Source organism: Chlamydomonas reinhardtii, chromosome 10 (assembly GCF_000002595.2).
Source record: "Chlamydomonas reinhardtii strain CC-503 cw92 mt+ chromosome 10, whole genome shotgun sequence".
In the NCBI taxonomy this organism is placed as follows: domain Eukaryota; kingdom Viridiplantae; phylum Chlorophyta; class Chlorophyceae; order Chlamydomonadales; family Chlamydomonadaceae; genus Chlamydomonas; species Chlamydomonas reinhardtii.
Window position 1 is genome coordinate 1,152,389 of NC_057013.1, and position 26,398 is coordinate 1,178,786.

Below are 26,398 nucleotides of genomic sequence, written 5' to 3' on the forward strand. Positions count from 1 at the left end.
CGTCACTTTCATGACTGCACCGGACAGGGTATTGCCGTACCGGGCCTCCCTAGCAGGCTCCAGGCCTCCAGCTCTCAGCCCCGAAGCGGTTCCGCCGTCATCGCCGTCAGCCCAGGTCAGCCACATGGTTGGTATGCGCCGGTGCTTACGAATATGACAACATAGCTTCAAGCCTCAAGCCTTCAGGCCTCATCACGGTATCCCCACGCCTCTCTTCCAAGGGTGCCCGGGAGCGCCTCCATCCCGCCCCAGTCAGCCCAGTCCGCAGTGCACGGCACGTAGCCGGCATCATACGGTACCGTCCACATAACCACAAGACATTCGCCTGGTGAAATCATGATGAACATTTGCCAACACACCGGCAACACCCTGCGGGCACGCGGACATGTTCCTCAAACGTCTGCCACCACTGTCGCGGGCTTGTAGCTCAGGCGGTCCGGCCAGTCGCCAACCCTCACCCTCCCCCCGCATCACATGCCACGCCGCCACCGTTGGTCCTTGCCGCCTGCTCCACCGCGCCTGTTCCTCCCGCCCGCTCCTGCACCGCGCCTGCACCGCTCCTATGCCTGGACTCGGTCCATGTACATAGTCTACACGCACCGAGATACTGCACATCCCGATCTCCAGCACTGCCCCCGGACAGGCGGCACCGCCTCGGCATTGCTTCCATAATCATCACGGCCACTTCGCCTGCCCCGCCCCGCCCCGCCCCACCAGGCCGCCACGCGCACCATACAGTGCACGCACGATGCGCACCACAGGCTTCAACCTACACCCGCACACACACTTACACACACGCACACACAGCCTCACAACTGCAACTCTTTGACACAGGCAACTGCACACGCGCTCTACTTGCACTGCCGCGGGTCCTTGAACACGGCCTTGCGGTAGTACTTGAGCTCCTCGATGGACTCCTTGATGTCAGACAGCGCCGTGTGAGCCAGCGTCTTGCGGGGCGCCTTGCGGTACGTCTGTGTTTGTGCATGTGTGTGCATGTGTGTGTGTGTGTGTGTGTGTTGTGTGTGTGTGTGTGTATGTGTATGCACGCGTTTGTATTTGTGTTTGTGTGTGTGTGTGTGTGTGTGTGTGCACGCGTGTGTGTGTGTGTGGGGGGGGGGGTTGAGTGAGGGCGCATGGCGAAGTCGTTTATACGGGTTAGCCCTCCCCTCCCCTCTCCCCCCCCACCTTGGGGAACCACCTCCTGGCCAGCTCCTTGATGCTGCTGACGTCCACGATGCGGTAGTTGAGGTGCGCCACCACCCGCGGCATGTGCTTGAGCAGGAAGATGCGGTCCACCTGCAAGGGGGGGCGGGGGGCCGGGGCACGGGGCACAGGGCGTGGAGGTTCAGACACATGGCGGGTTGGGCGAGTTGGAGTAAGAGAGCACTGGAAACAGGTGCTATGTATGTCTGTGTTCGAATGCGCATGTGTGTGAGACACGCAGGATAGTGTTTGCGATTCCACCCTTCACCATGCCACCACCCCCACCCCATCCCACCCCAACGCTCCCACCCCACCCCCACCACCCCTAAGCCGTGCCACACGCTCACGTGCACCGAGTTGCCGGCCAGCTGCGCCATGCCCTCCTCCGTGTGCTCCGCGATGAAGTCCAGCAGCATCTGCTCCGCCGCGCCCATGTCCACTCGGCTGTCCCGCACCCGCTGCGTGAGGCCGCTGGCGCCGTGGTGCTCCTTGCACCAGTCGTTCATGCCCTCAAGCACGGCGTCGCTGTGGTGGATGGCGGTGGCGGGGCCCTGGCGCACAGGGAGGAGGAATGGGAAGGGGGGGAAGGGAGGGTGGAGGGTGGAGGTGGATGCAGGTGGGGTTGTCAGTACCGGCCCAAACTAAGCAAAACCAAGCCAAACTAGCGGGGGCGGTAGGGCAGGTGGGGGCTTGCAGTGGCATCAGTAGCTCTGCAAGTCGGCAGGGAATGGGTGCCCGAGTCCCCTCAGCCCCCCCCATAATTTTGGGGAAACGGTGGAATGATGGAAACAACCTCCCCGCCGACGATGCCTTGACTTTTGGGACCTACTTCAGGCATACCGTATACCCCACCCCACCACCCATACACACACCTGCACGCTCCTCTCCAGCTCTCCGTCCGTAATGATGCAGGCCATTTCAATAATGGTGTCCTTCTCAATGTCCAGCCCTGCGGAGGCATGCACGGCAACACAAACAGCAACATGAGGTCGTTTCCCGGGTTGCACATGTGGTCTACCCTGTCCCCTTCGTGCTTTCCTGACACCCGTGGCCACCCACGGTATCGGACCTGTCCCTTCGTGCTTTCCTGACACCCGTGGCCAAGCACGGTATCGGACCTGTCCCTTCGCGCTTTCCTGACATGACGAGGAGCCGTGTTTAGCTCCGCACTGCACCACCGTGTACAGGGTCGTCGCGCGCGCGCGCGTGTGTGTGTGTGTGTGTGTGTGTGTGTGTGTGTGTGTGTGTGTGTGTGTGTGTGTGTGTGTGTGTGTGTGTGTGTGTGTGTGTGTGTTCCCATGTGCTGCCTGCCGTACACCCGTTCTGTCAGATGCCTTCTGCGCGCGCGCTGACAGCTGAGGCCCCTCAAGCCCATGCAAGCGCCAGGCGTTCAGGCACAGGGCTGTGCCATGGCGCTCCGCCCATTGCGTTCAGGGCTTGCTTCTACTGCTACAGCCAGGCTGGCGCCGCCCCTGTGCCACTGGCCTGCCTGCCTGCTACTGCCTGCCTGCTACTGCCTGCCTGCTACTTCCTGCCTGCTACTGCGCTGAGCGGTGCTTTCGCGTGCAGACCCAGCCCTGCAGCTCTCACCGCCGCACCCTCGCTACATACCACAAGTAGCCACCATGGACTGACCCCGCTGCCGATGGAGACCTTTCCATGGGGCTTGTGCACACGCACACGCCCATCGTTGCACGCCGGCACGACCCACACGTCCCTCCTCCTGCACCCAGTCGAGCCCTTCACCCGGTCACTCCCGCAATCCCCCTTCGTCAGAGCCCCAGCAATGGAGCCGGGAATTAGGGCGCCGGGCTTGGGACTCACGGCATACGTCTGGGTTCGGGTGGGCGAGCGCCGGAGGCTTTTTCGGGATTTGCCGAGGGACGATGGGATTCTCGCTCGGGTGATTTACATTGACGGCGTTGATCGCTCTACGCGCATGCGGGAGCTATCCACGCCAGGTCATTTCGCTGAGCTCCAAGCTCGGTGGAATGGTCCTTTCCGGGATTTGCCGAGGACGATGGTGGGATCCTCGCCTCCGGCTACTTACATTGACGGCGTTGATGGCCCTGCAGCGCACGCGGGGGCTATCAACATAGGGCCGTTTCGCTGTACTCCGGGCTCGGGAGCGGTGGGGAGCAGTTGAGCGCGCGCGGTCGGGGAGGGAATGGGTGGGCTCCCGCCGGTGGCATTCGGGCTTCGCCTGGGACTTTGCTCGGGTACGCGTGGGGTGAGTGCGGACGAAGGGTTGGGGTGGGTGGGGATGCGGTGGGGATGAGGGGGGTGGGGTGTGCTTGGGGATGGGAGGTGCGAGGGTGGGTGGGTGGGTGAATGGGTTTGGGGGGTGGGGGTGGGGTGGGTGTGCGATGGGACAGTGGGGGTGGGGCGGGGTGGTGGGTGGTGGGGGTGGGGGTGGGGGTGGGGGGGAGGGGGGGGGGGTTGGGGGTTGGAGTGGCGCCTGCGACGGCACGCGCCCGGCATCAAGCTCTTCTACCAGGCCCTACATCCAGACGTCTCCGCCACCCAGGCTCTGCCGTGTGTCTCGGGTTGCTGTTGTCTCCTCCCTCTGTGTGCCTGTGCCCATATTACCCCGTCCCGTCCCGCTCTCCCTAGCGCCTACAGGCTCCGGATGCCCTCTCCTGCGTGAGGGCACCCGGATTGGCAGGGCTGTGGGGAGCCGTCCGCGGCCCGCACCCTGCCTCTCCCCCAACCACCCCCCCCTCCCCCTGGCCCTCGTGCGGCCCCATGCCGATGCGTGCTTGCCTCTACTTAATTGCCCGCTGCCTGTTTTCCCCTCTCTCTTGCCACCCAGGCTCGTGCACATAGAATACTGTTGCCTTTTTCGCTCGCGCGCCTTTCCGCTCACACCGTTTGCCTTTTCCCTTTTTGCACATGCAAACGTCCCGCCCTGGCGCTGGTCTCCTCCTGGGCGCCCGGGCTCCCTTGATGTCTTCTAGGTGGGTATTCAACGTGTGCCTAGTCTGCATTGCTAGATAGAACGTGCGTGCGTGTGTTTGAGCCTGGGTGGCAATTTCGAAGGCGGCTACCGTCAGCACCGCCCTCACGCGCAAGACCGAAGAGCTCATCGCCTTCTTTCTACCGGTTTGCGGGATGTTTTGCTGGGAACCCGGGAACTCGGTGCATTTCGGGAATGGGGACCATTGTCGCGTGCCACTCCGTTGTCAAGCATCGACCACGCTCTCCTCCTCGCTCTATTGCATTGGGTTTGGTTTAGTATGGGCTGGTATCTACAACCCCCTTCCCCTGCCCGCCTACCGGTCATTTCGAGGTCCACCCATACAAGCGGGTTCCGCAGTTTCCGCCGCCCCCCCGATGTCGACTCCTTCTCCTGCCTGTGTAGAGCAGCGACGGCAAGCCTAAGAGGGTGATACGAGCGGCGTCAGGGGTTATGCTCAGCAAGCACCGCCCAAGTTCGTTCCCACGGTGTGCTTTGCGGCGGGAGTCACGCCTGCGGCAACACCCTGGGCATACCGCCCACAACCGAGCCAGGACTCACTCGTCATGAGATGAGCAGCTCTCTGCAGGCTCCTCCTTATGCACCGATGCTGTTGCCACGCTCTCGTCGTCGCCAACAGCGTCCAGGGCTGCGAAGCTGTTCTTTGCGTTGGGCGCCATGCCCGCCGCGACAGCCGCGTATGAAGACACGGTTGGGCGCGACTTCCGAGGACTACCTACGCTGCTAATAGGTTTTGTAGCTGCACCAGGTTTGGGGCCTGCGAGCGTCTTGGCGGCGATGTTCAGGTTCATAAATTCTTTATGTCGGAAGCAAACGGGGTAGGTGCAAGGACTAAATGTCAAGCATAAAGAAGCTCCAGTGAACTATGGCAAGCTAGAGAATCCGGCTGCAAGCCTCTTGATGAACATTCAATCCAGCCCTACCTTGGGCTGCCACAGGCAGCCCAACTTCCCCTGGCCCCCCAAGCCTCCAAGCGGCGTGGGCCCGATTGGGCCCGCGCGTGCACACCCCTGCCGCAGACTGCACGTACTAATCCACATCAATGTTAATGCCGGTACAGCCGACAGGCACCTCGGCTACCAGAAGCCAAAGCGTGCCTAAGACAGACTGAGACGGACTAAGCCGCAGTAGTGCGCCAGCCCTACGCCTGTACCCTGTCCGCCTTAGGCGCCCCAATTTATATAAACTCAATTGGCAAATACTATCTGAGGCGGGGGGTCCTTACCGCGCGTGTCCCTACAGCCACCTTATCTGACACTTGCGGCCGCCGCTGGTGCTGGCTGTGTGGGGGCGCGCCCTCGGCCCCCAGCACCGTTATCCCGGCTCCAGCCGGGACGCACCCAGCGCCCCACGGGCTGCTGTTCAACACACCCGGTCTACTGAAACAACCAACCGGGAGCCACCTGCGGTGCAAATGCGTGTAACAGACAACAGCTTCTGAAGCTTAACGGCGGCGGCAAGTCAGGAGAACCCTTGACCGCTGGCATTATTGTGCATATTTTACATTATTCAGCGCAAATCGGACGCAAGTTGCAAGGACAATACTTAACAGCTAAGAAACCGTAATTACGTGGCAGCTTCACATCGGCGCTCGGCCCCACTAGATCGAGCCGTATTCGAGTGCGTGCCGTATCGGTCGGCCCTGGCGTCGGCGCTATACATTTCTTCAGTACCCCTTTGGTGGGTGCAGCTTATCGTCTGTATACGTCGCTCCTCACTGCTCCTCAGCACAGCCGACCCACACCTGCTGCCAGCTGTACGCTTTTTCACGCTCGCGAACCAAAGATGGTCTCGATGGCCTCTGTTGGCACAGCTCTGAAGGAGTCATTTGCTGCCAATGCGGGTGAGGTAAAAGCGCTTGCTCAGCGCGCAAGTGTCAGATAAGGTGGCTGTAGGGACACGCGCGGTCAAGACCCCCCGCCCCAGATAGTATTTGCCAATTGAGTTTGGACAAATTGGGGCGCGCTCCGGGAGACGTTTGGCAAGGCCTCGCGCGCGCAGTGCCATGCATGACTTATTGTGGCCCGCGAACGGGCCAGCTGCCGTCAACGTAATAAAACCTTTCTGACATAGCCATTTGAACGACTCTTGCACGACCTGGACGTCGAGCGCGCAGCGGTGTATTATATTTTGGCAGCTTCCATCGTCGAACTTATTGCTGCCGGTGTGCTGTGCGGTAAGTCAATCCATGCAGCTATATGTTGTGACCATTTAGGATGCGCAGTGAACGAAGTAGCTTCGGGTGCCGTGTCGATAGTGCCCTGGCACCTGCGAAGCTAATGCCGCGGACCAGCAGCCTTCTGTCGGCCTCTCACGTACTTTGCCCTTGTCCCAACGCATGCTATTTACAGAAAAATGCGACTCGTATGTTGCGTGGGCGGTTGCTGTGGTGAGTTGCGCTCGCGGGGTCACAGCACGTGCGTGCTGCGTCCTGCTGCGCCTGCCTGCGTTGCGCTTGATTGTGCTGGCGTACGTACGTGAGCTGCTGCGGTCACATCTCGCGACCCTGCCTCCTTGGACCTACATGGCGAAGCCCGCGACAATGCCACGGCCTCAATATTCCTGCCGCCACATGACCTGATTGCGTAGTACATACAGCTGCACGCGTGCTGACACTGGCCACTCACGTGCCCACCACGCCGCACGCAGGGTGCGATTAGCACGTTCTTTACCTTCGTGCACGCCATCATTTGCACTTTCAAGCCCTCCCTCGCCGCAAAGGTACGCAGCACCAGCATAATAGCAGGACAGCAGGGGCAACTAGGCGGGGAGCCCCGGGGGCAAAAGAGCGAGGCAACGTGACCAGCAAATGATGGGAAACGCACGGCTACAGCAAGCTACCCGGTCGCCTTACTTGCGCCCGCGCCCAATGTCAGCCGCATCGCCGCACCCTCAACAAACCGTATGTGCCAACCTCCGCCACGCTGAACGCAAATACCCAACTTTGTCCGTCCCGGCACACTTCTCCTACCCAACCATCACGCACCACAGATTGCGCCCTTCCTCAGCACTTTCCTTGTGCTATGGTGGATTCCTGGCGCCGGCATCCCCACATTCAAGAGCCCCTTCGTGGTGGTGGGCAACGGTGAGCACTGGGCCGCCCACATACATGCAGCACAAACCGGCATGTGGCAGCAGCGCTCCCCGCCGCCGCCACAGCCTAGCTCCTCCAGCAGGCTGCTACCTAGCTACACACTGGCACTGGCGTTGGTGTTGCGGGGTGCTTGCACCTGCTGGCTATACTGCATGCTGCTCTGCTGTTGGCCTTGCTCGCGCATGGCCCCTGCAGTAGTGTCTCCGTTTCCAGCCTTCCCAATGTCCCACCTAGCTAGCTAGTAGCTACGTACCCGCTGCGCTGCAGGCTACTTCTCCTGCTGGGTGGCGTTCCTGGCCTCGCTGGTCTTCTTCCAGCACAACGGGCTCGCGCTGATGAGCGGCGCCTCCGGCTCCGAGGCCCACGAGGCGCAAGGCCAGCAGCAGGGCAGCAGCCAGGTGTAAGGCTGTAAGCGTGCCCCCGCAACACCAGCGCCAGGGCTATTGCGTCGCCGCCGCCTGGAGGGGTGGCATCGTCAACGGACGGCTGTGCACGGCGCCGCCATCGGTCACACCACGTACAGGTGGCCCTGTGGCGCTGCGCTTTGCGGGCTATGGACGCTGGGACAGAGTGGCGGCGGCGACAGTGTGTGGCCGTAATAATGTGGGTATTGCTGGACCAGGATCGCCTTGTATATACTGTAAATGATGTTGAACAAGCTGACACCTGCGGATACACCAGTGCATTGGCCTCCATGTGCGTGGCTAGTTGGATGAAAGCGGGAAGACAGGTTCGAAGTACTGTATGTGGCTGTGGTTGGCAATGCTCTACTGGTGGCTGCACGGGTGCATCCCGGTGCATACGGCAAGGTTCGGTCGGGGGCTGGGGCGGATGGTAAGGTTGACCGACTGGGTATCACGGGTGCCACACTGCCACGTGCGTACCCATCACTAAACCGTTGGAGGACTGGCCATTCGCATTGCAGGAGCACGCCGTGCATTAGAGAAATGTAAGCTAGTGTACGGTATGAAGTTGGTAATTCGCTAAACGTTAGAGGATGCTACTGTACTTGCTTTACGTTTTAGCCTGGGGCATTTGGCCTCCACTGCTGCGCTTGAGGCTGGCGCCCGGCGGCCGTGCCCATGGCCGCGCGCGGCGGGCGGCGCAGCAGGATTCGGGGCAGAGACTGGCGCGTGGACCAGGGGGGGGGGTAGAAAGCTCAGATTCTTACCCCATGCTCAAAATTACAGAGCTTTAGGAGAGCATTATGCACGTACTTTTAGTTTTTTAAGGCGGTGTCTGGTGAGGAAGTTCTGGGCCGCCAAAGTTGGGGGGTCGGTCCTCGTCCCTGGGGGTCCGTCGGGTTTCGGGAGCCCATCCTGGCGGATTTCGGGAAGCGCCCCACAAGCAGAACTAGGGGCCAAACGCTGCAGTACGAGGCTCATATGTGCACGTTATGACGTAATAAGCACAGACAAAGCGTGGGAGGGCTAAGTTGCGCGTCCGGGCGTGGACATGTCGGGACATGTCTCCACATTCAACACATGCGCACTGACACAGCTGGGCTCTGAAGCGCTGGTGCGCACGAATTCACGTCTAACAAGGCTGCCGATGCACATTGTCCATTCGTCACGCGGCAGAGAGTTGAGCGCGGGGTGGTCTGGGTCGAGGGGATTTCCATGGATAGGATCCCGGTGACCGAAGTCTCAGAACAGGACCGCTGATGACACGGAGTGATAGTGCTCGTCAAGAGGAGTCGATTGACACCACTTTGGTATTAAATGGAGGGGTTTTAACCCCTGAACAACAAGGTTTTGTCCGTCAGGGGGTCGGTCGTCCCCTCAAGGGGGGTCCCGGGGGATTTCGGGGCATGGGGTCTGGCACTTTGTTTCCTACCCCCCCCCCTGCGTGGACCGCCCAAACCTTAAAAACGCCACTCATGTCAGAGGCTCACGAATCCATGACACTAACGCGCCCTCCCTCCTTGTTCTTGTGTCTGGTGTGATGGTGCTCGCAACTCCCAACTCCGCCGTGGAAACGGGGGCTAGGGGAGGGGCGGAGAGCGGCCCCGTGCCCCCGTCACGCGGCACGGCCGTCCGTACAGGGTGGTACCGTTACTCCCCGTTCCCTTTGCCTCGTGATCAGCGAGTCCCATATTTTTCGAACGAACAAGCAACAGTGGCGCGGGTATGAAGGGCATGCAGGGACACACCCAGGCATCGTGAGGCCGCTCAAGCAGGGTTGGGTCCCTGCTGGGAAGGAAGCCGCTGCGCCAGGTGCTGAAGGGCTGCGCCCCAATTTGTCCAAACCCAATTGGCAAATACTATCTGGGGCGGGGGGTCTTACCGCGCGTGTCCCTACAGCCACCTTATCTGTTACTTGCGGCCGCCGCTGGTGCTGGCGGTGTGGGGGCGCGCCCAGACGCACCCAGCGCCCCAGCGCCCCACGGGCTTTCCGACCAAAGCTCCCTGCCTTTGTAACTTTAACTCTGGTGCTTCATCATGACATTTGTGTGTTTCCTGCTGCTCATGCCAAACAGTGCTTCCGGTGCCGAGCTAAACGCGTGCACTCTGCAAGCGTGCTGATGGCGCCGAATCCTCGCCTGCAACCTCCAAGGCCTTTGCGAAATCAATCAACGCTAGTGTCACTGTACATATTTCAAGTTGTCATCTGGCTTAACCTGGCCGCCCGACTGAGTCGCGACTGGACGCATTCCGTGCTCGCGCGAGCTTATCGCACTTCCTTGACTGCTCACTGTGTTCAGAACCGTGCTTGGATTATACCGCGACCGTTGGAGGGCTCGTAGCAAGGAAGCGGAGAAAGATTGAGATGGGGCTGATCTGCCGATCGTACGGGCCGCTTGCGGGCTCTTTCGCCGCTTGGCCGCTCCCACAGACTTCGCCGTCGCTTGGTTCTTTACCCCCGGTCATACAAACCACCAGCCAGCAAAGATGGCCGCCCTTATGCAGAAGTCCGCGCTGTCGCGCCCGGCATGCTCCACCCGCAGCTCTCGCCGCGCTGTGGTCGTCCGCGCCGCGGCTGACCGCAAGCTGTGGGCCCCCGGCGTTGTTGCCCCTGAGTACCTGAAGGGCGACCTGGCCGGCGACTACGGCTGGGACCCTCTCGGCCTGGGCGCTGACCCCACCGCTCTGAAGTGGTGCGTCGGGAGCTAAAATGCCTCATTAACCTTGGAATCCTTCATATTACTTTCTCTCTTGACGGGCGACGGGATTCGTCAGCAAAATTTGGGCAAAGCTTGCACGCATCAGCAAACTGATGTTCGGCTTCGACCGCGCGGTTTCGCGCCTGACCAATGCTTTTAACGTCACGAGTGGGCGATTTACATCAACGCATACAGCGAACAGCAGATTCGTGTGATCTCAGGGAGCCTCTCATATCGGATGGGTCGCTACTCGCGCAGATATCCCCATCAGCGCGCGTACCGACGTTCATAGCTGACGCTCCTCGCGTACGCTGCCTGTGCAGGTACCGCCAGTCGGAGCTGCAGCACGCTCGCTGGGCGATGCTGGGTGTTGCTGGCGTGCTGGTTCAGGAGATCGTGAAGCCCGATGTGTACTTCTACGAGGCTGGCCTGCCCCAGAACCTGCCCGAGCCCTTCACCAACATCAACATGGGTGGCCTGCTGGCTTGGGAGTTCATCCTGATGCACTGGGTTGAGGTCCGCCGCTGGCAGGACTACAAGAACTTCGGCTCGGTCAACGAGGGTGGGTAGGACGGGTTGGACGGGTTGGAGAGATGGGCTGTGTATGGCGTGCCGCTCGGCGTTGTGTGTGTGTGGCAGAACATGCAAGCTCATCACACAGAGCGCCATGGCTCCAGAACTGACTGCGCGCTTTGCTTTCCCTTGATCACAGACCCCATCTTCAAGGGCAACAAGGTGCCCAACCCGGAGATGGGCTACCCCGGCGGCATCTTCGACCCCTTTGGTGAGCTTCAGGATTGTAGCTGACAAAGCAGTCGCTAGCGGGTCTGCGGCAGTAGCAGTGCCTGCAAGAGCTGGTAGAGGGGCGGCGTGACCTCCACAGAAGAACCAATAACTTAGCCCGCGGGAAGAGGTAGATTTGAGGTTGTGTCGGAACACACAGGTGCTGACAGTTTGCCTTGTGCCTCGTGTTTCTCGATTTCTCCTGCGCAGGCTTCTCCAAGGGTAACCTGAAGGAGCTGCAGACCAAGGAGATCAAGAACGGCCGCCTGGCCATGGTGAGCCCGGGTGGAGGAGAGATGGGAGTTTTGAGCTCCGCAAGGCTCCATGGGGCGGTACGCATTCGAGCAGCGGGCCTCCTGAGCGTCATATGGCATGGCATGTCCGACTGCGACAGACATATGGACTGCTTGCCAGTTTGCCAGCTATCTGACTTTCTTTCCCCCTTCCCTTGTCGCTGTCCCTTGCAGATCGCCTACATGGCCTTCATCCTGCAGGCCCAGGCCACCGGCAAGGGCCCCCTGGCCGCCCTGTCGGCCCACCTGTCGAACCCCTTCGGCAACAACATCCTGAAGGTGCGCTGCTTCTGTTACAGCAATTTTCTTGCGGGACGGAATCCAAGCAGCTGTATACCCAAGCTTTTTGAGGCTTTCACCCGGAAATCCATTCCTGGCCTTGTCGGGGAAGGCGCGAAGAAGAAATGTGGCTTACCTTGCGCCGTTGTTTCCCATGCTCCTGCCTCCCCCGCAGAACATCGGCACTTGCACCGTGCCCCACTCCGTGGATGTCCAGGGCCTGACCATCCCCCTGACCTGCCTGTGGCCCGGCAGCCAGTAAGCCGCTTCCCCAGAGCAGCTTGCGCAGCCGCCTCGGGCAGCCGCCGCTGCCCGCAGCAGCGGTGGCGACCGAGGCGGAGACACACGCGCGCGCTTGGCGTGTTGCTGCACAGCGCATGCCGACTAGCCGCGCGCGCGTGGGCTTGGTGCTAGATCGGCGCGGCGCCATTTTTTGAGTGCATCCCGAGCGGTCGCCGTCTGGATTTGGGCTGCTGCTGTTGCACGGCAGGGGCAGTGTGCACCGGCGGCGGCGTAGCGGGGTGTCGGCGTTTGCCCTAGGCGCCCAAGCGCTGACTGGAACTTTGACTTCCCGTGTACAATGGTGACTTGAGATGCTGCTACTTGGTGTATAGGTTCGGCTTTTGTGGGTGCTTGAGTTGGTGGTCTTCAGAGTTTAGGACACGAGTTTTGGACAAGAGAGTGTGCATGGTGAGCGAAGCGCGCCTGGAGACAGGGCTGCGCGTCCGCAGGTTGGTGTTGTGGCGTGGCGTGCGTGTGCGCCTTCAACCGACAGACTGAAGGCAGCACCACGTGTGATGAGGCGGCTGGTCGGGGGCGAACCAGGGGGAGGGATGAGGCCCGAGGCTTACTGGCCCAGTGCCGAGAACGGGTGTGTAACCCAAAACCTCGATTGTTGACCGGTACTCTTTCTGCTTGAAATCACTAGGAAAGCTGACGGATTTGGCGGAGAGCAGGGAATCAAAAGCAGTTAAATCCAGAACTTATGGAATTGGAAGAACACGTAGAGCAGCAGAGGGGAACCCGTGGCATCACAGCTTTTGATGCGGCCCGCTCGCAGTGGCGCTGCGCCAGGCGGCGTCCAACTCTTCAGCGTGTCCATCACGTTGCTCTCAGATAGACCGTGTAGTCACCACAGCGGGGACTTCCAGCCAGCCAGCAACTCATCGGTACAGTAACTCCGGCGTTCGACAAGCCGCGCACTCCTGCCCTGCCGTTGTAAATTGTGTGCCATCTGTTGGGTTTTGGGAATCAGCTGCACCCTACGGCACTTTGCCAACCTGCCTTACCACTGTCCCATCGCACAGTCACCACAGTTGGGAGTCAGCAATCCGCTGCGAACGCAGTCCTTGACATTCGAGCACTGGAAAGGTCTCCACAGTCCAGCGTCAACCGCCGGCACCACAGCTTTCACCGTACCTCGTCCAACCGCCGCCACACCTCGCCAACCTGCCTAAACCCTGTCCCATCGCACGCCCTAGACCTCCCCTCTTGCCTCCTCGTCTCCTCCACAAGCCTCTCGCCCTCTCCACACCGCCTCCCCCCCCCCTCTACGCGTATCTCCGCTCGGCGTGCGCTACCACCTCGCCCTTGCCCGCCACGTGTCCCGCCGCGTACGCCGCGTTCTTCAGGCTGCTGAGCTGCATCTCCAGGTCCGCACGCAGCCGCGCCAAGGCGTAGGCGTCCACACGCCCCTCCGCCACAGCGGCCTCGGCCGTGGTGCCGGCACCTGGTGGTGCCCGGGGCAAGGGGTGGGAGGTGAAGGGGGCCGCAGTGAAGTGCTGCCGCATGAAACACGTAAAACGAACCCGCACGCCCACGCGCGCGAACCTGCACCTGCGCCTGCGCCTGCGCCTGCGCCTGCCAACTCACACGTGCCCCGCCCCGCCCCAAGCCCGCCCCAATCCATGCCCTAAACCCCGCCGCCGCCCTCTCCGCTCACCTAGTAGCGCGCCCACCGCCAGGCTGAGCACCTCCTCCACGCGGGGCCCCACCGCCGTCAGAGCGGTCAGGGTGGCGGCGCCGCCCTTCTTCTGGTCGGCGCCCTTGCTGCCGCCCTTGCCGTCCTTCTTGGCAGCGTCCTTCTTGCCAGCGTCCTCTGCGCACGGCGGGGAGAGGAGGGCTTTACGAGGAACACAAGCGGGGGGGGGGGGAGAGGGGAGGGGGGAGGAGTAGGGCAGCGCAGGTGGTCGCCTCTATCCTCTGGGGTTGCAGGCTTGCCGCATCCAGGCGAGTCTTCTTCGCAGGGCCGGGATCACCGGTTGCAGTCGTGAGCAATTGAGCAAAGGCACATACGGGGCATGAGACGCACGGGACGCGATGCTCACTGGCAGCGGGGGCGGCGGCCGCCGCCGCGGCGCCGGCCTTGGCGTCTGCGGGCGGCGCGGGCGTGGCGCCGTCTGCGGGCGGCAGGGCGGCCGCGGGGGGCTTGGCGGCGTCCGCTGTGGCCTTGAGGTCGGGCGGGTTGTCGCGGTCGATCTTGGGGTCTGCCTCCAGGTCCACAAACAGGGGGTCGCGGCCCACGGCCCTGCAGCACAGGCGCAGGACAGGTGCAGGAATCGTGTGAATTGGGCGTGTGATCGGGCGGCAGGGCGTGGCCACGCGGCCCCACATCCGCAGACACCTGCCGACACCCGCACACATCCACGCCCGCAGGCACCCGAACACGCCAGCACCCGCACACGACCACACGCCCGACCCGCACGTCCGCACGCCGCCCATCCCCCCGCATCGCCTACTCACTTGAGCGCCGCCTCCAGCGCCGCGGGGCCGAGCGCCAGAGACGTCGTGTTCACAAGCGGGTGCACGTACACCACCTGAACGAGGTGTGTGTGAGTGTGTTGGTAGGTGGGCGTGGGGGCAACGGCGGCAGTGGTGGACAGCAGTGAGGGGGCGCAAGCAGGCAGGGCCGGCGGGAAGCGGCGGAGCCACTGTGTAATACACAAAGCGACATCACATACTTTGGAGCGCGCTGTCAACTGAAATGTGTGTGAGATGCCAGGCCCAAGCCAAGCCCGCCCCCATCGCAAGTGCCTCAGTGACCACCGCCATACTAGTGCCGCCACCCTACTGCCACTGCCGCCATCGTGCCGTACTGCTACTGCCCCCTAGCTGCTGCTGCTGCTGCTGCTGCTGCTGCTGGTGGTGCCCCCTAGCTGTTGCTGCTACTGCCGTCGCCCACCTGCTGCGCCTTGATCTTGTCGTCCAGCAGTAGCACCACATCCGCCGCCTCGGGGTTGGCTACAGCCAGGGGCGTCACAGAGCCTAGGGGCACCTGGGGGGGGGAGTGAGAGGGCGTGTGGCATGTGTGTTTGTGTGTGTTTTGGGAAACACGAGATAGCGGAAACGCAGATTGTGTGTGTGTGTGTGTGTACGTGCGTCCACGAGTGCGGCCAGGTTGTGCCGCGTTGGGCAGTCACAGACAGGGGGCATGCAGTGAGATACGTGTGTCTGTGCACCTCCGACCCATATCAGCAACGGACCGGTAGGGGCAGTCGGAAAGGGTCCGGTATCGCCCGTGCTGCCGGGTCCAGTAGTCCACAGCCTGAAGCCGGTCCCAGCCCCCCCGCCCCCGCCCCCCGGCCCCCGCCCCCCGCTCCCGCCCCCTGCGCCCCGCCCCAGTCCCAGGCCATATGCCACATGAGCGGTCCTCGCGGCAGCCAGACCCCAACCAGCAGGCCCGACTGAGTGCCCTTTCAGCTGCGTCTTCGGCGCTTTGCTGCACAGACTCCTCAGACACCTTAACCACTCACGTACCCCGTGTGCCCCGTGGTCTGGCCACACGCATGCCCTGCACATACCCAACAAACCCCACGCCGGAACCCGCCCAACTCTATATCCCATTGTTGCCCCCGCCGCCGCAAGAACCAAACAGACGTCTCGTCTTCCGTACATTGCCTGACATGCGCGCCCCGTCCTCGGCACCTTGCCATGCCCCGCCTGCTTCCCTACTGCTTCCCTCCTGCTCCTCCTTCCCCCCCGTCTCCTGCTCTTCCCACCTCTCCCGCTCCCGCTCCTCCCCCCCCCACCTGCAGCACCTCCAGCAGGAGCTCCTCGGGCGCCAGCCGCAGCCCGCCCTTGCCCGTGCCCAGCCGGGCCGACAGTACTGCGCGTCGGGGAGGGGGGAGGGCGTAGTTTACCCCGCATTTCAATCCCAAGTAGAGCAAGACCCAGCACCAGCCCATGGAGCGTGAAGGGGGAGGGCGGCAGGAATAAGCGCGGGGAAGGGGTTTTGCAGTGTGGTGCGGTGTGGTGCGGTGTGGTGCGGTGTGGTGTGGTGTGGTGTGGTGTGGTGTGGTGTGGTGTGGTGTGGTGTGGTGTGTTGTGTTGTGTTGTGTTGTGTTGTGTTGTGTTGTGTTGTGGTGTGGTGTGGCGGGGACCAGGCGGAAGCAGGGACGGGAGCTGGCGCAGGCAGTAGGTGCCGTACGGGACAGGTGGGTGGGCGGGTTGTCCACACCGTGCCCAAAGGCAGGGCGGTGAGGCAGGGACATAAGCAGGTGCAGTTTCCGGGGTGTGCCAAATGAAAACCAAATGATGTAGTACCCTGACGACACGCCGGACCCTGCCGCGGTCGCTGGGAGCAAGCCGGTCTGCTTGACAGGCGGGAAGCTGTCGGCAGCACCCCTGCTCCCCTTTCCCCCTCACCACGCATACCCCGGGACACGCACCCTGCATGTCAATCTTGGTGTCTGGGAGAGCCGTGATGATGTAGCAGCGGTGCTTTTTGTCCTGTGAGCAGCAAAACCCCCGCGCCGGGTGCAGTAGTGAGCACACCAGGTCGCCGCGACGGCGAATGCATCTGGGATTCCGGGGACAAAACCCATTACCTTGACGAACAGGTTCTTCAGAACCGTCTGCGGGTTTCCAGGGAGAGCAGCGATCTGCGCACGCCAGCAGACGCCGTGTAAGCATGCTGCTGCTAGGAATGCATTGGAAGTTTTGCGCCGCTCTTCACCTGCGCCTCCACCGTCATCACTGGAGGATGCTCAAATGACTCAAAGGAGACGCCAGCATCCTTCAATTTGGCTATAAGTTCATCTTTGGTGAGCGGCATCTTCCAAGGCCAGACGCAAGTAGTTGAAGCAAGGTGGGACAAGTTATGTTAAACTGAGGTGCTCACAACAGTAATACAGCGCTCAGATCAGCAAGCACGAACTGGCTTGGGCAAACTTGGCCATCGCAGCTCGCTCATGTCGGTACTTGGTTGCGCCTCAAGCCGTGCAACTTGATACACAGCGACATTTGCACAACAAACATAATTTCTCTTTTGCACGCTGCTTCCATCCCTCACCACCCAGGACAAACCAGTCACCACTGCGCTCTGCACCGCGCCGATTGTTGCTCTGCTGCGCGAAACACGATTTTGCGCAAAGAGGAAACAGCTTTTAAGCACCCGGCGGTGAATAACCCTCCAGGAACTGTGACAGGCGTCGACTAGACGCACGCCGTGCTCCTTCCCCGCCGGCCCCACCACCGCGCACACCACACTCTTGTTATAGAGAGCGGGCGCGATGGTAAAGGTTAAGATAGAGTTCAGGTGCGTGCAGTGGCGCAAATGGGGCTTTGCACTCCCCATATGCTGGCCGCACGCTGTGTGAATCCAGCCCACGGCGTAAACATGGCCGCCGCTTGCTTAACCGATTCACGCTTGACCGCTCGATATACGCAACACCTTTTACCTGCCATTGACTTCCTCCTGATACCTGCCGCGGCTCTGCTGCTGCCACTGCTACTGCTCGCCGCTGCTGCTGCTGGCCTCGCAGCGGGGGACTGGAGCTGTTGTTTGGGAACCAGAAGCAACACGACGTGGACGTGCCGGTGCAGGAGGGGAAGCAGGTACGCCGGGACCGGGTGACACGATTTTGAATGGCACGGTTTGTGGCGTGGCGTGTGGCCGCAGGGCCAGTGCCCGCGGGCGCAACATCGTGTAACATGGTGATACCATGGGAGTAAGAGGGCGGAGCGGGCGCCCCGTGTGCCGCGGGTTTCGGTGATGGGCCGCTGGCATTGGAGCTACGGTGGTCCTGCGGCACCATGCCAGCAGGTACCGGCTGGGCGGGTTAGACCACAAGGCCTCACACCAGCACACATGGGGCGTCCAGGGTGGGGGCCAGGAGTGCTCAGCAGGACGGTGATGAGTGGCCGCTGACGAGCACTGGGGGCCTTGCCTTGTGCTTGCGGTGCTGCGCATGCGGCGCATGGGCTGCTGCGTTGCATGTTCATGAACGATGTGTGTATGATGATGACGGCATGTATGCGTGTGTGTGCGTGCGTGTTGTGTATGCTGCTGGCTGCAGGAGCTGACGGCAGGGCACTTGATCGCGTGGACGCGAGACAACATGCTTCGAGAGCGGCCGGAGCTGTTTGTCAAGGGCCACACCGTGTGAGTCCCGCGTGCATTGCAGTCGGGCGGGGGTTGCGGCAGAACGTGTGGCTGGTGCGCAAGAGGATTGCACGGCTGCGTGAGCGTCTGCATCTGTGCTAGGAAAGAACTTGCGTGCTGCGTGTGCCTTGATCGTGCCTGGCTGCATGGGCGGTTGTGACGAAGCCTGTCATGCCCTGTGTGCCTGTGTGTCGCCTGCTGCAGGCGCCCAGGCATCCTGGTGCTCATAAACGAGTGCGACTGGGAGCTCAGGTGGGTGCAGACGGACCGGCGGGGTGGGGAGGGACAAATTGGGGTCCGCGTCGAAACGGGAGATGTCGACAGGCACGCCGAGTGTGTGTGCTCCCGCCTTTTTGCCCCTTGCGCCTGCCCAGTTGCCGGGATAGCCACCTGTTGTCACCACGAAATTTGCTCGCGGCAACATGTTGAGCTGCGCTACTGTTGCGCTACTCCACCGCAGTGGCGCCACCGAGTCGACGATCAGTGATGGCGACGTGGTGGTTTTCATCTCGACGCTGCACGGCGGCTAATGTGTCTCCGATAGTACACGAGTGTAATGCATATAATGTAATGTGTAAATAGGGCTGGCCGAGAGCTGTTTATGGCCGAGTCACGGTAGTAGCCCAGCCTTTCGACGTCGACTGTATGCTTGCATAGTCACAAATATATGTAAATCTGGAAAGCTTATTGAAGATTCCATCCGACCCAAGCGCGCGCACAAACGCAAACCCTTACGCTCAACCATGCATCCGAAATACGTCGCGTCCCACGGGCAAGTGCTGCGTCGGGCCCGACACTCAGCACACACAGCAGATGGCAAGTCGCAGCTGCGGCTGCTGCCTGCCCCAAGGGCATCACTCGGCAGCCAGGCGCCTTCTCGGCGGTCTGCAGACGTGGTGACCCATGTGCCCCCTGTGCTCGGCGCGCCAGACGTCCCCCACCCGCCCAGCCAAGAGCTCACCCCCCTCGTCTCCGCGCAGCCACCTGTATCAACAACAGCTTCAATCCCGTCTAACAGCTCCACAACCCAGAAAGCAGCTGTGCCATCGCCTTTCCGACCACTAGCAGCACAGCCCTCACGCCCACAGCCCTCCCGCTCACAGCGTGCCGCTCAGGCACTGCTCGCCGGACTGGCCTCGGCCGCAATCACTCTGGCGCCGCTGGCGCAGCTTCTGCCGCCTCCGCCGCGAGCCCACGCCGAGGGAGAGCCGATGCAGATCCGATTTCCGGCCAGCAAGGACCCGGAGATTCGCGGCGCCCAGGAGATTCTGGTGCAGGCCTGGGGTGAGGCCGTGGGGAGTGGGGGTAGTGGGGGTAGGCGAAGGGCTGATGTGACACGGGTTGATGGGCAGAGCAGGCGACAGGGCGATAGGGGCACAGGGCGATAGGGGCACAGGACGATAGGGATGGCTGAGTTGAAGTGCTCACGACTCCGGGCAGCTCAGCTTGTAGTCTGAGGGCGCGGCGCAGGCAGGGTGTGGGTGGGGGGGGGAGGGGGTTCGCGTGGAAAGAGCAGATGACATCAGGGAGCGAACCAAGTCGCGCACCCAGGGGCCTGCTGACGCACGCGGCCCACGTCGTGATGCCGACGATTACATGTGTGTGTCTGTTCCGCCGGTGTGATGCGCCCGTGCAGGCTATGTGCGAGAGTACTTCTACGACCCCACCTTCAACCGGCAGGACTGGGACAAGCGCCTGCAAGTGCGTGAGGGCAGGGCGGGAGGTGCGGATGGTGGTGGTGATTGGGCTGGTTGAACGGTTTAGTGGCGGAACGGCAGGGCTCAACCTTACCAAGCACCAGAACCCGAGGCCAGGCGGAGCATCATGGGATGTCCTGCGGGTTGCGTGGGCCAGCCCCGGCCCCAGCCGCAGCACCCCGGCAGGCGCCCACACACACACGGCAAACACACACATCCACACCCGCGATGTTTGCCAGCCGCCCCCAGACGGACCAGACCAACAGCTAGCGCCTTCATTCCCAACCCCTGATCATCAACCACACACCCACAGGAAGCGCTGGTTGCCACGTTCAAGGCCCGAGATCGCGGCGAGGCGCTGAAGCAGGTGGAGGTGATGCTGGGGTACCTGGGAGACCCCTTCACCCGCGTGCTACTGCCGGGCGGCAGCGGTAGCGGCAGCGGCAGTAGCAGCAACAGCGGCGGCAGTAGCGAGGAGTTCACGTCGGCCATGCAGGCCAAGGTGAGTGAGTGGATTTGCTATGTGTGGGTACATGCATGTGTATATGTGTGTATGCATGTGTGTGTGTGTGTGTGTGTGTGTGTGTGTGTCGAGCCAGGGCCCCTGTGGTCAGCCCATCCTCACCGCCTGCTGCTGCTGCTGCGGATGCGGAGGCTGTGTAGCGCTTCTCAGCATGCCTCTTCCCCTTGTCCCGCCTCTTCCACAATCGCTCGCCAACAGATCATCACCACGGGGCTGCTGGTGGGGCGCAACGAGGGCGCCGGGGGGCCACTCCGCGTGGAGGTCGTGTTGGCGGGGGTGAGTGTCGGGGCCTGTGGGGGTGGAGGGGCAGGGGGTGGCGGGGGTGAGTGCCGGGGCCTGTGGGGTGTGTGGGGTGGAGGCGGGGTTGTGATCCTGTCAGGGGTGGTGGCGTAGTGCCGGGAGATTGGGTGTGCCAAATGCCGGATGGTACTAGACAGGGGTGGGGGGGCTGGGAATCGGGGGCGGCGGTAGGGGACTGGCAGCTGCAGGGGAGCTGGAAGTGCGGGGTTGGTTGGAGGGGTGCACCTGCGGCGATTTGGGGCTGTTGTGGCGGTGGCAGCAGGCATGGGGGCCCGAAACCGTGGCGTGACACGGCCCTCTGCATGGAAGAGCGCGGCACACGTCAGTCGCACGACACCAGACACGGCAGCTGCTGCTTGCGGCGTTGGTGTTTAGCCCGCTGCCCCCACAACTCACGCCCTCACCTGCTGTTTCGCCCTTACTTGCCCTGGCCCGCGCCCGTTGCTGCGCTCGGCGTCACACGTGTCTCCGTTGCCTACCTGCCTACCTGCCAACCCACACAAGCATTTGCAATCATCTGCATCTGCGACACATGCCCCCTCAGAGCCCCGCCGAAGCTGCGGGGGTGCGCGAGGGCGATGAGGTGGTGGCGGTGAACGGGCGGCCGGTGGGACACAGCCCCGACAGGTGTGTGTGTGGTGGCGGGGGCGGGGGTGTAAACACCAGCCCAAACCAAACCTGGGGTTACACTGATGATTGGTCAAGGAGGTGGTATACGGTAGACCAGGGGGGGAGGGTGTGGTGGGGGTTGTAAGTAACAGCCCGAACTTATCCAAACACTAGCGGAGCACACTGGGGGTGCGGCAGCGGCGGCGTGGGGCCGGAGTGGGATTGGGTTGGGGAGTGGTGCGGGACTGAGTCTTGGGTTGGGGAGTGGTGCGGGGTTGTGTTTGGCCTTATCCAGGAAACTAAGAAGTCTCAGCGGTCAGCAGCCCGCCATCACATCCACCTCTGCCAATGTCGCTGTCGCCATCACCACCCGCTCCCTTCTTCTCCCCACCCCACCCCCCACCCCCATAGCGCGCTGCTCGACGCGCTGAGTCAGGACCTTAAGGTGGACATTAAGGTGCTGCGACGGGAGCGGCAGCAGCAGCAGCAGCAGCAGCAGGCAGGGGCGGCAGTTGCAGGCGCAGAGGGGGCTGGGGGCGGAGGAGGCGGGGACGGCGGGACGGCTGTAGCAGGGCCGGGCGGCAAGCGCGGGGCGGTCCGCGCGGCGGCGCTGGCGTCCGGTGCTAGCGCTACTGGTGGTGCTGGTGCTACTGCCGCGCCGGCATTGCCCAGTGGTTCTGGCCTTGGGAGCGGTGGCGGGGGCGGGGGCACTGGCGGCGGGGGCGGGGGCGTGCTTGTGGCGGAGGCGCGCGAGGTGCGGTCCGGGCCGGAACCCCTCGACTTCGCCGCGCCGCCAGCAGCAGCCTCGCCTGCAGCGAGCAGCGCGACGCGGAGCAGCAGCAGTAGCAGCAGCAGCGCCAGCAGTAGCAGTAGCAGTAGCAGCAGCAGTCGTGGCAGTAGCAGCAGCTCGGCCTACGCGCTGTCCACCCGGTTCCTGGACTTCCACCTCACGCCCGGCCCAGTCGACTACGTGCCCGTGCAGTTCGCCGTGCTGCAGGGGCCCGGCAGTAGCAGCAGCGGTAGCAGCAGCAGCAGCAGCAGTGGTGCCGGCAGTAGCAGTGGCGGTAGCAGTGGGGCAGCAGGGTACGTGCGGCCCTCGGCTGCGCGGGTGGGCTACATCCGCATCGTGGCCTTCACGGACAACGTCGCTCAGGACGTGCAGGCGGCACTCGCGGAGCTGCAGGTAGGGGGCAGGCGTGTAAAACAAAACGAAGCCCGCCCAAGCGGCGCCGGAGTTTTTTACGGATACCTACGAATACCGACCGTCGTGTTGCCACGTCGACCCCGGTAGTCATACTTACCCATGTGTGTGTGTGTGTGTGTGTGTGTGTGTGTGTGTGTGTGTGTGTGTGTGTGTGTGTGTGTGTGTGTGTGTGTGTGTGTGTGTGTGTGTGTGTGTGTGTGTGTGTGTGTGTGTGTGTGTGTGTGTGTGTGTGTGTGTGTGTGTGTGTGTGTGTGTGTGTGTGACAACGGTTTACAGTTGTTTATCAGATCACGTGATCGTGTATCCGGACAACCCGTAGTTGCTAGTGCCAGGGGCGCATTAGCACCTTGTTTGTCGCGCATGGGTCTGGCAGTACATGTCTCCCAAGCCTACGCGTAGCGTTAGACGTCAGTTTGGCCACAGGAGCCGCACCTCCATCTATTGTGGTTAGACACTGATTTGGCCCTAAGAGCCGCACCTCTGTCTATATTGTGAGACGTCGGTTTGGCCCTAGAAGCCGCACCTCCGTCTATATCAACACTGCTGCGAGCCGGCAGCTGGCCACTATGCATTGTTTGTTCGCCTAGCAAAAAGTCATGTACCGTCCAAGTCCGGCACGTGGCCGCAGCAACCGCAAAACAAGCACCCCGCCGGCACTAGCTACCTTCCCTTCCCCACAGGGCAGGATATGCCTAAGGGCAGCCACAAAGTGAGAGAGAGGATCAATAACCAAAACCGTCTGTGTCCTAGCCCTGCATTCACAACAAGCCTAACTTCCGCTGGACTTAAACACACACACACAATGCGCGCCCCTCTCAGTTATCCGCCATGTGCATTACTGCACGGGGTGTACGCAGCGCCGGTCCCCCTCCTCAGTCACGATGTCCGTGCCCCGCCAGTACGGCTGCAGACCCCGTTCCACCAGGCTGTCGAACTGGGCTTGCCGCGCGCGCCTAGCTGCCCGCCCCTCCGGCGTCAGGAAGGGGGCCACCGTCACGCCTGCGGTGTGTTTAATCTGCGCCGCAGCCCTGATGAAGGCCGCCCGCTGATCCCTGGTCACCACTACCTCCACATTCCAAACGCGACCCGCGTTGCTAGCCCGCCACCGACGTTCATACATGCCCATCGAGCCCTCTCCCAGGCCCAGAGCAGAGAAGTCGCCGCGCGCCATCGCCTCCGCCTGCTCGCTGCTTGCGCCACGAAGCAGTATTTTGTTGGCCGCCATCGCCCGTGGCGGCGGCGGCAGGTGTGTGCACGCTTGCGGCTGCGGCGGGTTCGGCCTCGCGGCCTCTCCTGCCGCAGGCGCAGCGTGTGGGGCAGCGGCGGCTTTGGGCCCGCCCGGCGGGGGCGCCGGTGTGTGTGTGTGCGTGGGGGGGGGTAGATACCAGCCCAAATCAAACCGAACCTAATGCAAAAGAGGGGGTGTGCGTACGCGTGTGCGCGCGCGCGTGTGTGTGTGTGTGTGTGGGTGGGGGTTTTCGTGTGCTAGCGCACGTGCTTGCGCACGTGTTTGTATGCATGTGGAGTGCCGGCAGCCCACAGAGCAGGAAGGCAACATCCGTCTGGCTTTCCGTTCACCCGCCAACAGCTACCCGACCCCCTACCCTCCTGAGCCCCACGGGGCTCCTGCGTTACCCTCTCACCCCTCCTTCCCCTCTTCCCCTCCCCTGCTCCCCTCCTCCCCCTCCTCCTCCCCCTCCCCTTCTCACCTCCTCCCCGGTCTACCGCCCACCACTTCCTGCACTATTCATGAATGTCACCCCCCCCTCCCCCTGCAGGCCGCCGGCTGTGGCTCCTGGCTGCTGGACCTGCGCGAGAACCCCGGCGGCATCGTGCGCGAGGGGCTGGACGTGGCGGAGCTGCTGCTGCCGCCCGCCGCGCCCTTTGCGGTGGTCACGGGCCGCAGCGGCCAGCCGGTCACCCAGTACCTGTCGGTGGGGCCAGGGGGAGGGGGGAAGGTTGTGAATACCAGCCCAAACTAGACGGGGGGGCTTGGGGTGTGCGTGCATGTGAGTGTTTGTGAGTGGTTGTGAGTGTATGTGAGAGGTCAGGGGTCACGCATCACGAGGGGTTCCAGGGGTCCTGCAGGGGTGGTAGGGATGGTGAAGCTTCCGCTCCTTACTTCATGCGTGCGCACGACCCGGCGGCGGGCTGTCCTTTTCCTTCCGATGCCTTCATGTGTATCGCAGGAGGACTCCCGGGCGCTCATCTACGGACAGCCCATAGTGAGTGGTTGTCCATGGCTGGTGTCGGTCCATGGCTGGACAGCTGCCAATGCCGGCACAAGGTGGCCTCCCGACAGCTGCGCATTGCCCTCGCCACAAACCGTGCATCGGCCCAGCACAAGCTCGTGTATAAGCCGGCAGTAATCCATGTCACGGGCTTCCCTCCCCCTTCCCCCTCCCTGGGCTACGCCTTCACTCCTAAAATTATTATGAATGTAATTCCACCTCCTCCCCACCTCATCTCCCGCCCCGCTCCTCATCTCCCGCCCCGCTCCTCCCCTCCTCGCCACCCGCTCCTCATCTCCCTCCCCTCATCTCCCGCCCCTCACTCCTCAGGCGGTGCTGGTGGACCGCTACAGCGCCTCCACCTCGGAGCTGCTGGCGGGCGCACTGCGCGACAACGCCCGGGCGCTGCTGGTGGGGGAGAGGACGTTCGGAAAGGTGGGCGGGGTGGGGGGCTGGAGGGGAGTGTCTTTTGGGGGGGTTCGGTCTGCGTGTCGTGTGGAAGCGGGTGAATCGAGTACGAGCAAGGCGGGGGGCTGACGCCGGAGGCAGGTACGGTGCGGAGGAGGACACGGCTGCACGTTCCCGTCGTGGTCAGCGGGAATCCTCCGCAGGTTCCATCCTGCGGAGTGCGCGGGTTGTGTGAGCACACATCGCCACCTCCCACACATGTATGAACACACGCGTGCACGAGTGCATGCCACACCTTCTCCTCTGCTCCACCTCCATCTCCACCTCTAATCTCCCCTCTCCCCTCTCTTCCTCCCTCCCTAAACCACACACGAATACACATACATACACACACACATACACACACACACACACACACACGCACGCTCACACGCAGGGCCGCACGCAGTGGGTGGTGGAGCTGAGCGGCGGCGCCACACTGCTGGTGTCCACCGACACCTACACCACCCCCGCCCTCCGACCCGTGGACCACGTGGGCCTGCCCCCCGACCTCACCTGCCGCGTGGCGCGGCCGCCGCCCCCCGTCACCGCCGCCTCCAAAGCTGCCCGTGCTGCTGCTGCTGCTGCTGCAGCTGATGCTGCTGCTACAGCCGCCGGTGCTGGGGATGCTGGTGCTACAGCCGCCGGCGGCGGGGGTGCGGGTGTGGAGGTGGCGCGGTTCGGGGGGAGCGGCGTGGTGTTGCAGCGGGGGTTCGGGGCGGCGGAGGTGCGGGAGGAGATGCGGGTGGGGGACGTGGGGTCGCTGCAGCGGGACGCCTGCGTGCGGGCGGCGGTGGCCAAGCTAAGCCGGGCGGCGTAGGCTGCTGGCGTAGGTGTGCGCGATGGGACAGGGTTTATGTAGGTTGGCGAGGTCCCGTAGGGTGCAGCTGACGCCCATACCCCAGCAGATGGCAAGCAATTTGCAGCGGCAGAGCAGTAGTGCATGGCTGGTCGAACGCCGGAGTTACTGTGATGGCGCAGGTGGCGGGCGCTGGGCTGGTCGGGCATTCCGCACATACGTGTCGCAAATGGTTGTAAAGTTGACGTGCGTAGCACACTGACACGCATGGATGATTGGATGTTTGCTTGCGCTGCCAGTAGGGAGGCCGTATATGTACGTACACACACGGCGATGCGCCCTTTCTGTAATGAGTTATCGAGCTGTGTGTGGAACCAACTGGGCCCGTCCCGGCGGCTCGATTGAGGGCTGACGGAGCGGCACGCCGTCGCACTGGGGCATTGTCGACGTGCTCGAAACACGCAACATAAG

General features: G+C 62.6%; 7 protein-coding genes across 7 annotated transcripts; 4 read left to right on the plus strand and 3 right to left on the minus strand.

Annotated features, from left to right (window-relative positions):
- Position 1: 1 nt before the first annotated feature.
- On the minus strand, positions 2–5,057 carry CHLRE_10g425800v5 (uncharacterized protein). The gene is made up of 6 exons (XM_001702510.2): positions 4,724–5,057; positions 4,483–4,559; positions 2,079–2,155; positions 1,554–1,757; positions 1,189–1,299; positions 2–974 (listed from the first exon to the last, which is right to left on the minus strand). The coding sequence occupies exons 1-6, from the start codon at positions 4,840–4,842 to the stop codon at positions 852–854; spliced, it is 711 nt and encodes a 236-aa protein (XP_001702562.2). The 5' UTR covers positions 4,843–5,057; the 3' UTR covers positions 2–851.
- Positions 5,058–5,707: 650 nt separating this feature from the next.
- Positions 5,708–8,999, plus strand: CHLRE_10g425850v5 (uncharacterized protein). Its single transcript, XM_001702679.2, has 6 exons — positions 5,708–6,026; positions 6,300–6,359; positions 6,535–6,572; positions 6,833–6,904; positions 7,175–7,268; positions 7,545–8,999. The coding sequence occupies exons 1-6, from the start codon at positions 5,969–5,971 to the stop codon at positions 7,679–7,681; spliced, it is 459 nt and encodes a 152-aa protein (XP_001702731.1). The 5' UTR covers positions 5,708–5,968; the 3' UTR covers positions 7,682–8,999.
- An 880-nt stretch (positions 9,000–9,879) lies between these two features.
- Positions 9,880–12,626, plus strand: CHLRE_10g425900v5 (uncharacterized protein). Its single transcript, XM_001702678.2, has 6 exons — positions 9,880–10,374; positions 10,704–10,942; positions 11,093–11,164; positions 11,374–11,438; positions 11,631–11,735; positions 11,911–12,626. Exons 1-6 carry the CDS (start codon positions 10,169–10,171, stop codon positions 11,995–11,997), a joined length of 774 nt encoding a protein of 257 aa, XP_001702730.1. The 5' UTR covers positions 9,880–10,168; the 3' UTR covers positions 11,998–12,626.
- A 67-nt stretch (positions 12,627–12,693) lies between these two features.
- CHLRE_10g425950v5 (uncharacterized protein) lies at positions 12,694–16,868 on the minus strand. The gene is made up of 9 exons (XM_001702509.2): positions 16,690–16,868; positions 16,562–16,615; positions 16,403–16,463; positions 15,764–15,840; positions 14,917–15,009; positions 14,478–14,551; positions 14,063–14,262; positions 13,678–13,833; positions 12,694–13,464 (listed from the first exon to the last, which is right to left on the minus strand). Exons 1-9 carry the CDS (start codon positions 16,786–16,788, stop codon positions 13,286–13,288), a joined length of 993 nt encoding a protein of 330 aa, XP_001702561.2. The 5' UTR covers positions 16,789–16,868; the 3' UTR covers positions 12,694–13,285.
- A 91-nt stretch (positions 16,869–16,959) lies between these two features.
- Positions 16,960–18,802, plus strand: CHLRE_10g426000v5 (uncharacterized protein). Its single transcript, XM_043066551.1, has 5 exons — positions 16,960–17,271; positions 17,498–17,570; positions 18,032–18,117; positions 18,322–18,369; positions 18,578–18,802. The coding sequence occupies exons 1-5, from the start codon at positions 17,246–17,248 to the stop codon at positions 18,645–18,647; spliced, it is 303 nt and encodes a 100-aa protein (XP_042919948.1). The 5' UTR covers positions 16,960–17,245; the 3' UTR covers positions 18,648–18,802.
- Positions 18,803–18,849: 47 nt separating this feature from the next.
- CHLRE_10g426050v5 (uncharacterized protein) lies at positions 18,850–26,289 on the plus strand. Its single transcript, XM_043066552.1, has 10 exons — positions 18,850–19,401; positions 19,754–19,818; positions 20,128–20,316; positions 20,536–20,613; positions 21,182–21,264; positions 21,658–22,429; positions 24,229–24,384; positions 24,640–24,675; positions 25,012–25,116; positions 25,526–26,289. Exons 1-10 carry the CDS (start codon positions 19,329–19,331, stop codon positions 25,946–25,948), a joined length of 1,980 nt encoding a protein of 659 aa, XP_042919950.1. The 5' UTR covers positions 18,850–19,328; the 3' UTR covers positions 25,949–26,289.
- On the minus strand, positions 22,934–24,149 carry CHLRE_10g426102v5 (uncharacterized protein). Its single transcript, XM_043066553.1, has 2 exons — positions 24,094–24,149; positions 22,934–23,743 (listed from the first exon to the last, which is right to left on the minus strand). The coding sequence occupies exon 2, from the start codon at positions 23,673–23,675 to the stop codon at positions 23,286–23,288; it is 390 nt and encodes a 129-aa protein (XP_042919949.1). The 5' UTR covers positions 23,676–23,743; positions 24,094–24,149; the 3' UTR covers positions 22,934–23,285.
- Positions 26,290–26,398: the final 109 nt, after the last annotated feature.

Bases quoted from the DNA above. Each gene is read 5' to 3' on its own strand.
- CHLRE_10g425800v5 (XM_001702510.2), bottom strand. From the start codon at position 4,842: ATGGCGCCCAACGCAAAGAACAGCTTCGCAGCCCTGGACGCTGTTGGC. The intron at 2,156-4,482 runs GTAGGCGGGCAG...ATGCCTCCGCAG, and splicing joins GGTGGACCTCGAAATGACCG to GGCTGGACATTGAGAAGGAC. The intron at 975-1,188 runs GTGGGGGGGGAG...GCACAAACACAG, and splicing joins CCAGGAGGTGGTTCCCCAAG to ACGTACCGCAAGGCGCCCCG.
- CHLRE_10g425850v5 (XM_001702679.2), top strand. From the start codon at position 5,969: ATGGTCTCGATGGCCTCTGTTGGCACAGCTCTGAAGGAGTCATTTGCT. The intron at 6,360-6,534 runs GTAAGTCAATCC...TGCTATTTACAG, and splicing joins TGCTGCCGGTGTGCTGTGCG to AAAAATGCGACTCGTATGTT. The intron at 6,905-7,174 runs GTACGCAGCACC...CACGCACCACAG, and splicing joins AGCCCTCCCTCGCCGCAAAG to ATTGCGCCCTTCCTCAGCAC.
- CHLRE_10g425900v5 (XM_001702678.2), top strand. From the start codon at position 10,169: ATGGCCGCCCTTATGCAGAAGTCCGCGCTGTCGCGCCCGGCATGCTCC. The intron at 10,375-10,703 runs GTGCGTCGGGAG...CTGCCTGTGCAG, and splicing joins GACCCCACCGCTCTGAAGTG to GTACCGCCAGTCGGAGCTGC. The intron at 10,943-11,092 runs GTGGGTAGGACG...CCTTGATCACAG, and splicing joins CTTCGGCTCGGTCAACGAGG to ACCCCATCTTCAAGGGCAAC.
- CHLRE_10g425950v5 (XM_001702509.2), bottom strand. From the start codon at position 16,788: ATGCCGCTCACCAAAGATGAACTTATAGCCAAATTGAAGGATGCTGGC. The intron at 16,464-16,561 runs GTAATGGGTTTT...TGCTGCTCACAG, and splicing joins TGAAGAACCTGTTCGTCAAG to GACAAAAAGCACCGCTGCTA. The intron at 14,552-14,916 runs GTGGGCGACGGC...CACCTCGTTCAG, and splicing joins ACAAGATCAAGGCGCAGCAG to GTGGTGTACGTGCACCCGCT.
- CHLRE_10g426000v5 (XM_043066551.1), top strand. From the start codon at position 17,246: ATGGTAAAGGTTAAGATAGAGTTCAG. The intron at 17,571-18,031 runs GTACGCCGGGAC...TGCTGGCTGCAG, and splicing joins CGGTGCAGGAGGGGAAGCAG to GAGCTGACGGCAGGGCACTT. The intron at 18,118-18,321 runs GTGAGTCCCGCG...CGCCTGCTGCAG, and splicing joins TTTGTCAAGGGCCACACCGT to GCGCCCAGGCATCCTGGTGC.
- CHLRE_10g426050v5 (XM_043066552.1), top strand. From the start codon at position 19,329: ATGCAGATCCGATTTCCGGCCAGCAAGGACCCGGAGATTCGCGGCGCC. The intron at 19,402-19,753 runs GTGAGGCCGTGG...GCGCCCGTGCAG, and splicing joins GATTCTGGTGCAGGCCTGGG to GCTATGTGCGAGAGTACTTC. The intron at 20,317-20,535 runs GTGAGTGAGTGG...GCTCGCCAACAG, and splicing joins CGTCGGCCATGCAGGCCAAG to ATCATCACCACGGGGCTGCT.
- CHLRE_10g426102v5 (XM_043066553.1), bottom strand. From the start codon at position 23,675: ATGGCGGCCAACAAAATACTGCTTCGTGGCGCAAGCAGCGAGCAGGCG.